An 11,675-nucleotide genomic window follows, 5' to 3' on the forward strand; every position below is an offset into this window, starting at 1 on the left:
TAAACAAAAGTACGTAAAGAACGTCTCGCTCTCATTGGTTATTGCGGTGTTCTGCTCTTGCCCCTAATCAGGAAATCAGGAAGATTCTGATGCACCCGATGACGTTAAAATGGTGTCTGTTAAAGATCCCATAGCCCGGAAGTGCCAATTAACACTGCATTTTTGTGTGTATCTGCATCATTACCCCGGTTATGAAGCCTCCATGTCCATTTTGCTTGGGGCCCCCAAATTCCTTCAAACGGCCCTGATTTTCTTCATCATCATCATCATCATCATCATATCCGGGGCTGGGTCAGGGGGGGAACAGTTTCAGCAAGGGACCCCAAACTTCCTTTTCCCGAGCCACATTGACCAGCTCCGACTGAGGGATCCCGAGGCGTTCCCAGGCCAGAGTGGAGATGTAATCTCTCCACCTTGTCCTAGGTCTACCCCGAGGCCTCCTCCCAGCTGGACGTGCCTGATACACCTCCCTTGAGAGGCGCCCAGGAGGCATCCTCACTAGATGCCCGAACCACCTCAACTGGCTCCTTTCAACGTGAAGGAGCAGCGGTTCTACTCCGAGCTCCCCCCAGATGATCGAGCTTCTCACCCTATCGCTAAGGGAAAAGCCAGCCACTCTCCTAAGGAATCCCATTTTGGGCGCTTGTACCCGCGATCTCGTTCTTTTGGTCATGACCCAACCTTCATGACCATAGGTGAGGGTAGGAACAAAGATTTACCGGTAGATCGAGAGCTTTGCCTTCCGGCTCAGCTCCCTTTTCGTCACAACCATGCGGTAAAGCAGTTGCAGTACCGCACCAGCTGCTCTGATACTCCGGCCCATCTCCCGCTCCCTCGTCCCCTCACTCATGAACAAGACCCCGAGATACTTGAACTCCTTCACCTGGGGCAAGGAGTCATTCCGAGATCTCAAGCCCGCCAAACCACAACCCCTCTCCCCCACGACTATGCCTCGATATCCTATTCATGAAAATCACAAACAGGATTGGTGATAAAGCTCAGCCCTGGTGAAGGCCAACACCCACAGGAAACAGGCCTGATTTAGTGCCGAGAACCCGGACACAGCTCATATTTGGGCGTTTAGGGATTGGATGGTCCTAAGTAGTGCCCCCCTCACCCCATACTCCCGCAGCACCTCCCACAGTATCTCCCTGGGAACCCGATCATACGCCTTCTCCAGGTCCACAAAACACATGTCGACCAGATGGACGTACTCCCAGGCCCCCTCCAGGATCCCTGCAAGAGTAAAGAGCTGGTCCGTTGTTCCACGACCAGGACGGAATCCGCATTGTTCCTCTTGAATCCGAGGTTCGACTACCGGTTACTTCCTCAGTCGAGGTCAACAGTGTCCCATCCTTACTGGACACAGCTTGGATGGTGCCCCACTTTCCCCTCCTGAGGCCCCGAATGGTTTTCCAGAAACACCTTGGTGCCGACCGATAGTCCTTCTCCATGTCCTCTCTGAACTTCTCCCATACCCACTGCTTTGCGTCTGCCACAGCAGAGGCTGCCGCCCTTCGGCCCGTCGATACCTTGCAACTGCCTCAGGAGTCCTCCGGGATAACATATCCCGGAAACACTTCTTCTTCAGTTGGACAGCTTACCTGACCACCGGTGTCCACCACGATGTTCGAGGGTTACCGCCCCTTGAGGCAACTAAAGCCCTGGAGCCACAGCTCTCCACTACAGCTTTCACAATAGAGTCTTTGAACACTGCCCATTCAGGTTCAATGTCCCCAGCCTCCACAGGGATACAGGAAAGGCTCCGCCGGAGGTGAGAGTTGAAGGCCTCTCGGACAGGGGCATCCTCCAGATGTTCCCAGTTCATCCGCACTACACGTTTGGGTTTACCAGGTCTATCCAGAGTCCTCCCCCATCCTCTGACCCAACTCACCATCAGATGGTGATCAGTTGACAGCTCTGCCCCTCTCTTCACCTGAGTGTCCAGAGGACACTTATGAGCGTCCTTATGTTCGAACATGGTGTTTGTTATGGATAATCCATGACGCACAGAAATCCAACAACAAGCGACCACTCTGATTTAGATCAGGTAGGCCGTTCCTCCCAATCACGCCTCTCCAGGTTTCCCCATCGTTTCCCACGTGCGCGTTGAAATCTCCCAGCAGAACTATGGAGTCCCCCGACGGAGCCCCTTGCAGGACTCCATCTAGGGCCTCCAAGAAGGCCGGATACGCCGAGCTGCTCACTCGTCCACCGGGGTAAACTCCAACACAGTGGCACTCAGCCGGGGGCTTGTGAGTATCCCCACTCCCGCCTGGTGCCTTACACCCTGGGCAACTCTGGAGAAGAAAAACTTCCAACCCCTATCCAGGAGTGTGGTTCCAGAGTTAAGGCTGTGTGTGGAGGTAAGCCCCACCAGATCTAACTGGTAGCACTCCATCTCCCGCACAAGCTCCGGCTCTTTCCCCCACAGCGAGGTGACGTTCCACGTCCCCAGAGCCAGCTTCTGCCGCTCAGGTCCAGTACGTCGAGACCCTCGACCTTCACTGCCACCCATATGGCAGCGCACCCGACCCCAGTCCGTCTCCCTGCAGGTGTTGGGTCCACAGGAGAACGATGAAGAGGCCAGGGGACTTGTTAGGGCTGTGCCCGGCCAGGCCCCGTGGTAGACCCGGCCACCAGGCGTTCGCTCACGGGCACTCCGTCTGGGCCTGGCTTCAGGCGGGGGCCACGGGCTTCCTCCGGGCAGGGCCACTCTCTTCCTCTGTCGTTGTTTCATAGGGTCTTTGAACAATTCTTCATCAGGCCCCTCCCCTGAGACCAATTTGCTTTGGGAGACCCTACCAGGAGCACAAGGCTCCAGACAAAACAGCTCTCAGAATCACAGGGACACTCAAACCTCTCCACCACGATAAAGTGATGGTTCCCTGATTTTGTTGAGACAAAATGAGCAAGACATTCTCCATTGCTGTCTGCTGTGTCCCGTTCGATGTTGTCATTCATTCATTGTCGTTGCACCGGTACGTTCCCCCACCTACCATGTACCAGGTACTGTTCTCAACTGAAGCACAGGCTTGACCCAAACCGAACCCTACCATGGTGGAAACACAACATTAGTGTACAGCCTACTAGAACTTATTGGACAAAGAAGAAGAAGACGTCTCTGTGTGCAGAGCTGACTTTTATGAGAATGAATGATGAATAAGAAATGCAAGAGATATTGGTAAACAGGCCACTTACGCATCACTGAAGACTGTTGATCCAATAGAGGATACACTTGACCATGTACCATGTACATGATGTTAAAAGCCCTGGGTATACCTTTGTGCACAGCATGCACACACAAACTAAAAAGAAAAAGAAAAAAATAAAGAGAAAAGAAGAGAAGAAAAATAATGTGTTAAATAAACAGTGATAGACAAAACTTGACAAAACTTGACTTTTTAGAATTTTAATGTTTAAAATGTCTCGTGGAGACAGTAGATAGACAGTGATCCTCAGAGAATAAAAAGAAAAAAATGGGATGGATTCCAGTCGGGCATCATATCGAGTCATGCTGACAGACTTCATAAAAAGTAGAATACGGACGGGAGATAGTAGAATATGTTGCAACAAGCTTTGAGAAACGTATGTGTACATTTTTTTTTACACGTTTATTTGTTTAAAAAAACAAGAATAATACAAAACAAAATTCATACGAAAGATCATTTTAGATATTTGTATTTTTATACATGTATTATGTATTTTCAAAGGTGAGTTTCATGGAGTCAGTGAATGGTAAATAATTCCTTTTTCCTTATTCCAAATTCTCTTTTCAGACAGTAAAGCTTTCATATTATATCATAAATAAAGGGCTCATATTATAGATATAGTTACATGATACAAGGTATAATAAAATACATTGTTTAAATGCTCTAAAATGGTTGACAACATATATATGAGCAATAATCAATCTTTATATTCTGAATCGATGTATATATGAGTTGAAATATGTGTGTGAACTTACGTATTTGTTTCATCTTTAGGACCTTTTCTGGCAAAAAACTTGACCTTGCAAGCCATCAAGGAGACCAAAACCTGATCCTGATGAGGCAGAATATCCTCATTTCTGAGTAACTGGTTAATTTAGGTCTAAGATTTGAATTGTGATCAGGTTAAAGTTATTATTAAAGGCTTTAACTGGTTGTAGTGATAGTCTACTTTGATTACTGTGTTGTCCAGGACATTACAGCTCCACCATGTCAGAAGGAAACCACAGCGGTGTTACTGAATTCCTCCTGACAGGATTCCCCGGTCTCCATCCACAGTACCACGGCCTTGTCTCTGCACTTTTGTTCCTGGTTTATTTCCTATCGTTGGTCGGCAACGCCACCATCATTTTCCTGTTTGCAGCCGACCGTCGCCTCCACAAACCCATGTACTACATCATTCTGAATCTCTGCATGTGTGACGCTTTGTTCAGCACCACCACGTTGCCAAAGATCATCAGTAAGTACTGGTTTGGCTCGGGGAGCATTTCATTCATGGCCTGTTTCATTCAAATGTACTTTGTCCACTATCTGAGCACGGTGAATTCATTGATTCTCTTCCTCATGGCTTTGGACAGATACTTAGCCATCTGCCACCCTCTCACATACTCAAATGCCCTGAAAATGTCCACTGTCCACATTCTCAGCGTCACGGCGTGGATCATTTCAAACACGGGTCCCTTAATGATGGTTATCCGAGCGTATCCTCTGCCTTACTGTGCATCCAATGTCATCAATCACTGCTACTGCGATCACATCGGCATCACGTTGCTGGCGTGCACTGACCGAGCACCGTACGGCTTCCCCGCCTTTATCATGGCGATGATTTTTCTTCTCGGGCCGCTGGCCTTCATCGTGTTCTCGTACAGCTCCATCATCGCCGCCGTGCTGAAGATCGCGGATTCGAGCGGTCGCATGAAAACTCTGTCCACGTGCAGCACTCAGCTCATCATCATCTCTCTGTATTATTTACCCAGGTGTTTCGTTTACTTGGCCAGCAACGTTGGCCTCAGATTTAGCGTCGACGTGCGAGTTGTGATAATCATGTTGTACAGTCTTTGTCCCCCGATGGTCAACCCTCTCATCTACTGTCTGAGGGCGCAAGATATGAAAGAAAGTCTTTGGAGACAGTTGAACAAAATGAGCATTTCACAGAAAACACAGGTTTCTGCAGTTTGTGGCTGAGTATGTTTTTATGTTTTCTTATTTTTATTTGGAAATGTGAATGTGTCCAAACATTCAAAGAGTTTTTATGAAAATATTATAACAGCTAAAGATATGACAGAGTCACAACCTGGACAGGTCGCCAGTATTTACTTTGTTTTTAAAGTAAATAAGACTGTGAAAGAAACAACTTTTTTACAAACATATAAGAGATAAAAAGATATGAAAAAAGACGTTTCTCTCTTCTTTTAAAGTAAATTAAGCAATAATATATTTTATTGTATATAGTGAAAGTGTGTCTTTATTTCTTGCCGTGCAAATGAATGAGCGAAAGATGTAAAAAGTGGGTGTGCGGTGGATATTGTGTTGGTCTGTTGTGTTAAAGCGAGTCAAACAATAATAAATATATGTGTGTATTTTATTTTCCCATGGGGGAAATTGTTTCTTGGACAAAAACATACTGAATATGTTTCATGGTTTTAGGACTGTATTTCTTTTGACTGACAAATTTATGGGAGGAACTTTTTCGCTTTATTGTTAACATTAAAAGTCTTAGTTATGAAAATAGTTTCCACACTTAGAGACTCGGCATGAGTAACCAAACCTCAGTACTCTGTTCAGACTGAACCTTCTTTTCCCTAAAGACGTATTGATTGGCGACAACATTAAAGTTTATCCTTGTTTTCCTTATTCTTAAAAAAAGCCTTAGTATGAAAGTAAAATAAGAGAATAGCGATATGAGAGAAAGTCGTCAGAAGCAACGACAACAAAAGCAGCATTTCACCAAAAATCTCTGCACATAGTGATTGAGCAATTTTGGTTTGGCAGTGAAAACCCTGAAGTTCTGCACTGGGTAAAAAAAGAGAAAAATTGCATAATGTAATCTTTCGTAATCTTTCGTAATTACTAAAAACGAAACAAAAAAAGATGACTCTGTGTACCAAATGTCAAATCTGACTTAATTTTAAAAAGAACGTTGGAGACCAAAGACACAACGACCTTTGTCACCAATTTTCAATGCAGGGATTTGGGATCGTACTGAAACTCGCGGGATTTAACGTGACTTAAGAATTAAAACAGTCTTTTGCTGGCATCAATTAATAGCTGTTGTGTGTGCGATGTTTTGTGCTAAAAACACAAAAATCTGTGAATGAAGTCATGGCTGAGAAGACGGAATCAACTTGAATTGTACAAGTTATGGTTCTAAACAAAAGTACGTAAAGAACGTCTCGCTCTCATTGGTTATTGCGGTGTTCTGCTCTTGCCCCTAATCAGGAAATCGGGAAGATTCTGATGCACCAGATGACGTTAAAATGGTGTCTGTTAAAGATCCCATAGCCCGGAAGTGCCAATTAACGCTACATTTTTGTGTGTATCTGCATCATTACCCCGGTTATGAAGCCTCCATGTCCATTTTGCTTGGGGCCCCCAAATTCCTTCAAACGGCTCTGATTTTCTTCATCATCATCATCATCATCATCATATCCGGGGCTGGGTCAGGGGGGGAACAGTTTCAGCAAGGGACCCCAAACTTCCTTTTCCCGAGCCACATTGACCAGCTCCGATTGAGGGATCCCTAGGCGTTCCCAGGCCAGAGTGGAGATGTAATCTCTCCACCTTGTCCTAGGTCTACCTCGAGGCCTCCTCCCAGCTGGACGTGCCTGATACACCTCCCTTGAGAGGCGCCCAGGAGGCATCCTCACTAGATGCCTGAACCACCTCAACTGGCTCCTTTCAACGTGAAGGAGCAGCGGTTCTACTCCGAGCTCCCCCCGGATGATCGAGCTTCTCACCCTATCGCTAAGGGAAAAGCCAGCCACTCTCCTGAGGAATCCCATTTTGGGCGCTTGTACCCGCGATCTCGTTCTTTTGGTCAAAGATTGACCGGTAGATCGAGAGCTTTGCCTGCCGGCTCAGCTCCCTTTTCGTCACAACCGTGCGGTAAAGCAGTTGCAGTACCGCACCAGCTGCTCTGATACTCCGGCCCATCTCCCGCTCCCTCGTCCCCTCACTCATGAACAAGACCCCGAGATACTTGAACTCCTTCACCAGGGGCAAGGAGTCATTCCCTACTCTGAGAAGGCAATCCACCGGTTTCCTGCTAAGAGCCATGGCCTCAGACTTAGAGGTGCTGATCCTCATCCCGACCGCTTCACACTCGGCCATGAACCGATCCAGTGAGCGATGAAGGTCACAGGCCGACGAAGCCATGAGGACCACATCATCTGCAAAAAGCAGCGATGAGATCTCAAGCCCGCCAAACCACAACCCCTCTCCCCCACTACTACGCCTCGATATCCTATCCATGAAAATCACAAACAGGATTGGTGATAAAGCTCAGCCCTGGCGAAGGCCAACACCCACAGGAAACAGGCCTGATTTAGTGCCGAGAACCCGGACACAGCTCATATTTGGGCGTATAGGGATTGGATGGTCCTAAGTAGTGCCCCCCTCACCCCATACTCCCGCAGCACCTCCCACAGTATCTCCCTGGGAACCCGATGAAATGCCTTCTCCAGGTCCACAAAACACATGTAGACCAGATGGGCGTACTCCCAGGCCCCCTCCAGGATCCCTGCAAGAGAAAAGAGCCGGTCCGTTGTTCCACGACCAGGACAGAATCCGCATTGTTCCTCCTGATCCGAGGTTCGACGTTACTTCCTCAGTCGAGGTCAACAGTGTCCCATCCTTACTGGACACAGCTTGGATGGTGCCCCACTTTCCCCTCCTGAGGCCCAGAATGGTTTTCCAGAAACACCTTGGTGCCGACCGATAGTCATTCTCCATGTCCTCTCTGAACTTCTCCCATACCCACTGCTTTGCGTCTGCCAGAGCAGAGGCTGCCGCCCTTCGGCCCGTCGATACCTTGCAACTGCCTCAGGAGTCCTCCGGGATAACACATCAAACGCACAAGATGTGGGGACAAAACTAAAAAGAAAAAGAAAAAAATATAGAGAAAAGAAGAGAAGAAAAATAATGTGTTAAACAAACAGTGATAGACAAAACTTTGACTTGACTTTTTAGAATTTTAATGTTTAAAATGTCTCGTGGAGACAGTAGATCGACAGTGATCCTCAGAGAATAAAAAGAAAAAAATGGGATGGATTCCAGTCGGGCATCATATCGAGTCATGCTGACAGACTTCATAAAAAGTAGAACACGGACGGGAGATAGTAGAATATGTTGCGACAAGCTTTGAGAAACGTATGTGTACATTTTTTTTTACACATTTGTTTAAAAAAAACAAGAATAATACAAAACAAAATTCATACAAAAGATCATTTTAGACATTTGTATTTTTATACATGTATTATGTATTTTCAAAGGTGAGTTTCATGGAGTCAGTGAATGGTAAATTATTCCTTTTTCCTTATTCCAACTTCTCTTTTCAGACAGTAAAGGTTTCATATTATATCATAAATAAAGGGCTCATATTATAGATTTAGTTACATGATACAAGGTATAATAAAAGACATTGTTTAAATTCTCTAAAATGGTTGACAACATATATATGAGCAATAATCAATCTTTATATTCTGAATCGATGTATATATGAGTTGAAATATGTGTGTGTACTTACGTATTTGTTTAATCTTTAGGACGTTTTCTGGCAAAAAACATGACCTTGCAAGCCATCAAGGAGACCAAAACCTGATCCTGATGAGGCAGAATATCCTCATTTCTGAGTAACTGGTTAATTTAGGACTAAGATTTGAATTGTGATCAGGTTAAAGTTACTATTAAAGGCTTTAACTGGTTGTAGTGATAGTCTACATTGATTACTGTGTTGTCCAGGACATTACAGCTCCACCATGTCAGAAGGAAACCACAGCGGTGTTACTGAATTCCTCCTGACAGGATTCCCCGGTCTCCATCCACAGTACCGCGGCCTTGTCTCTGCACTTTTGTTCCTGGTTTATTTCCTATCGTTGGTCGGCAACGCCACCATCATTTTCCTGTTTGCAGCCGACCGTCGCCTCCACAAACCCATGTACTACATCATTCTGAATCTCTGCATGTGTGACGCTTTGTTCAGCACCACCACGTTGCCAAAGATCATCAGTAAGTACTGGTTTGGCTCGGGGAGCATTTCATTCCTGGCCTGTTTCATTCAAATGTACTTTGTCCACTATCTGAGCTCGGTGAATTCGTTGATTCTCTTCCTCATGGCTTTGGACAGATACTTAGCCATCTGCCACCCTCTCACATACTCAAATGCCCTGAAAATGTCCACTGTCCACATTCTCAGCGTCACGGCGTGGATCATTTCAAACGCGGGTCCTTTAATGATGGTTATCCGAGCGTATCCTCTGCCTTACTGTGCATCCAATGTCATCAATCACTGCTACTGCGATCACATCGGCATCACGGTGCTGGCGTGCACCGACCGAGCACCGTACGGCTTCCCCGCCTTTATCATGGCGATGATTTTTCTTCTTGGGCCGCTGGCCTTCATCGTGTTCTCGTACAGCTCCATCATCGTCGCCGTGCTGAAGATCGCAGATTCGAGCGGTCGCATGAAAACTCTGTCCACGTGCAGCACTCAGCTCATCATCATCTCTCTGTATTATTTACCCAGGTGTTTCGTTTACTTGGCCAGCAACGTTGGCCTCAGATTTAGCGTCGATGTGCGAGTTGTGATAATCATGTTGTACAGTCTTTGTCCCCCGATGGTCAACCCTCTCATCTACTGTCTGAGGGCGCAAGATATGAAAGAAAGTCTTTGGAGACAGTTGAACAAAAGGAGCATTTCACAGAAAACACAGGTTTCTGCAGTTTGTAGTTGAGCAAGTTTTCCTTGTTCTTATTTTTTTTTGGAAATGTGAATGTGTCCAAACGTTCAAAGAGTTTTTATGAAAATATTATAACAGCTAAATATATGACAGAAAGAGAAACAAAAGGGACATTTCACAAAAAGCTAAGTTCCGCAGTTTGTGGCTGATCATGTTTTTCTTTTTCTTATTCTTATGTATTTACTCATTTACATCCATCCATTGTCTACCACTTTATCCTCCACATGAGGGTTGCAGGGCTGCAGGGCTGCTGGTGCAAATCCCAGCTGACATAGGGCGAATGGATGGGTCACACCCTGGACAGATCGCCAGTATTTACTGTTTTTGAAGTAAATATGACTGTGAAAGAAACAACTTTTTTACAAAAATATAAAAAGATTAAAGGATATGAAAAAGAGGTTTCTTTCTCTTTTTTTAAAGTAAAGCAAGCAAAAAAATTATTTTATTGTATATAGGGAAAGTGCGTCTTTATTTCTTGCTGTGTTTATGAATGCCCTCATAATATAATAAAAATACAACTGCATACAAAGGAATAAAGGCTATTGTATAATAATAACAAGGGACACCGGTGAGTTGCCTTTTAGTCACTCTGTTTACTGTTTAGCCGGAAGGACAATGTTACACACATTCCATTGTGGGAGCTAAGTCTCCTGGGACTAGTAGTCCTACTACTACACCTCCCCCTTATAGCTAAACTCTTGCTTCATTCAAATAAACAGTTGTACATTTTCTTATGAACTAAAACTGAAACAGTATCATTTTAACATTTTATCCTTAGCAATGTTTATATTTGAACTCAAGAATTAAGAACTTTAACATCCCAAATCACTTTTATTCTTTACTGGGAGCATAACCTGTCATTGTCCAACTAATTCACAAGTCCAGTTTATCAGGCGGCTTTGTCACCTGACCAGCTCTTGTAACAGTCCCTATAGGTCAGAGGTGACTTCTGTTTCTTCTGAGGAGACCCCTGTTGGTCTCTACCATATAAGACCTTGGTGTATTGGCTGATCCAATGACTGCACCTGTGGTTCTCTCAGTGGTAATCCAGACCTTTTGACCAGCAGTCAGTTCTGGGAGAGGTCTTGAGCGGTGTCTCAGGTTGTAGGTTGCTGCCTGCCTACACCTTCCTTCCTCTTCCCTTGTGCGAAAGGCCTGCAGGTCTGGCCACTTAGGATCCAGCTTGGTTGTTGATTGGGGCAGAGATGTACGCAGGTTTCTTCCCATCAACAGCTGAGCTGGTGAGAACCCGGGAACCAGCGGGGTGGAACTATAAGCCAGCAGTGCTCTGATGTAATCACTATCTTTTTTCCACAAATCCTTGACAGTCCGTACAGCGCGCTCTGCCTCTCCATTCACTTGAGGGTAACGGGGGCTGCTGGTGGTATGCACGAAACCGTTCACCTTTGCGAAGTCTTTGAACACCGCTGATGAAAACTGAGGCCCGTTGTCTGTGTGACAACTTCTGCAGTCCCATGCCTGGCGAAGACCTCTTTAATAGCTCTAATTGTCACTTCAGCCGAAGTGCTTTTGAGCTCCACTATCTCAATGTACCTTGAAACATAGTCTATGACCAACAGGTAATCCTTCTTGGACCACTCGAAAAGATCCATGCCCACTTTTTGCCAGTGGTTCTGTGAGCTGTGTTCTGTGTGTCTGACATAGTTCACACCTTTCCACCATTTGTCCTATATGGGCCGAATACATCTGCAGCAACCTTTGTCTCAGC

General features: G+C 45.7%; 2 protein-coding genes across 3 annotated transcripts; both read left to right on the forward strand.

The window, feature by feature from the left end:
- Nucleotides 1–3,632: 3,632 nt before the first annotated feature.
- Nucleotides 3,633–5,574, forward strand: LOC122780448 (olfactory receptor 2AT4-like). 2 transcript variants are annotated; one of them, XM_044043396.1, is made up of 2 exons: nucleotides 3,633–3,738; nucleotides 3,987–5,574. In XM_044043396.1, the coding sequence occupies exon 2, from the start codon at nucleotides 4,200–4,202 to the stop codon at nucleotides 5,172–5,174; it is 975 nt and encodes a 324-aa protein (XP_043899331.1). In that variant the 5' UTR covers nucleotides 3,633–3,738; nucleotides 3,987–4,199; the 3' UTR covers nucleotides 5,175–5,574. The 2 variants fall into 2 exon arrangements, with proteins under 2 accessions (XP_043899331.1, XP_043899332.1); XM_044043397.1 differs by having other exon boundaries at nucleotides 3,637–3,713.
- Nucleotides 5,575–8,420: 2,846 nt separating this feature from the next.
- On the forward strand, nucleotides 8,421–10,143 carry LOC122781075 (olfactory receptor 2AT4-like). Its single transcript, XM_044044574.1, has one exon. The coding sequence runs from the start codon at nucleotides 8,966–8,968 to the stop codon at nucleotides 9,938–9,940; it is 975 nt and encodes a 324-aa protein (XP_043900509.1). The 5' UTR covers nucleotides 8,421–8,965; the 3' UTR covers nucleotides 9,941–10,143.
- Nucleotides 10,144–11,675: the final 1,532 nt, after the last annotated feature.

Source organism: Solea senegalensis, linkage group LG14 (genome assembly GCF_019176455.1).
Source record: "Solea senegalensis isolate Sse05_10M linkage group LG14, IFAPA_SoseM_1, whole genome shotgun sequence".
Classification (NCBI taxonomy): domain Eukaryota; kingdom Metazoa; phylum Chordata; class Actinopteri; order Pleuronectiformes; family Soleidae; genus Solea; species Solea senegalensis.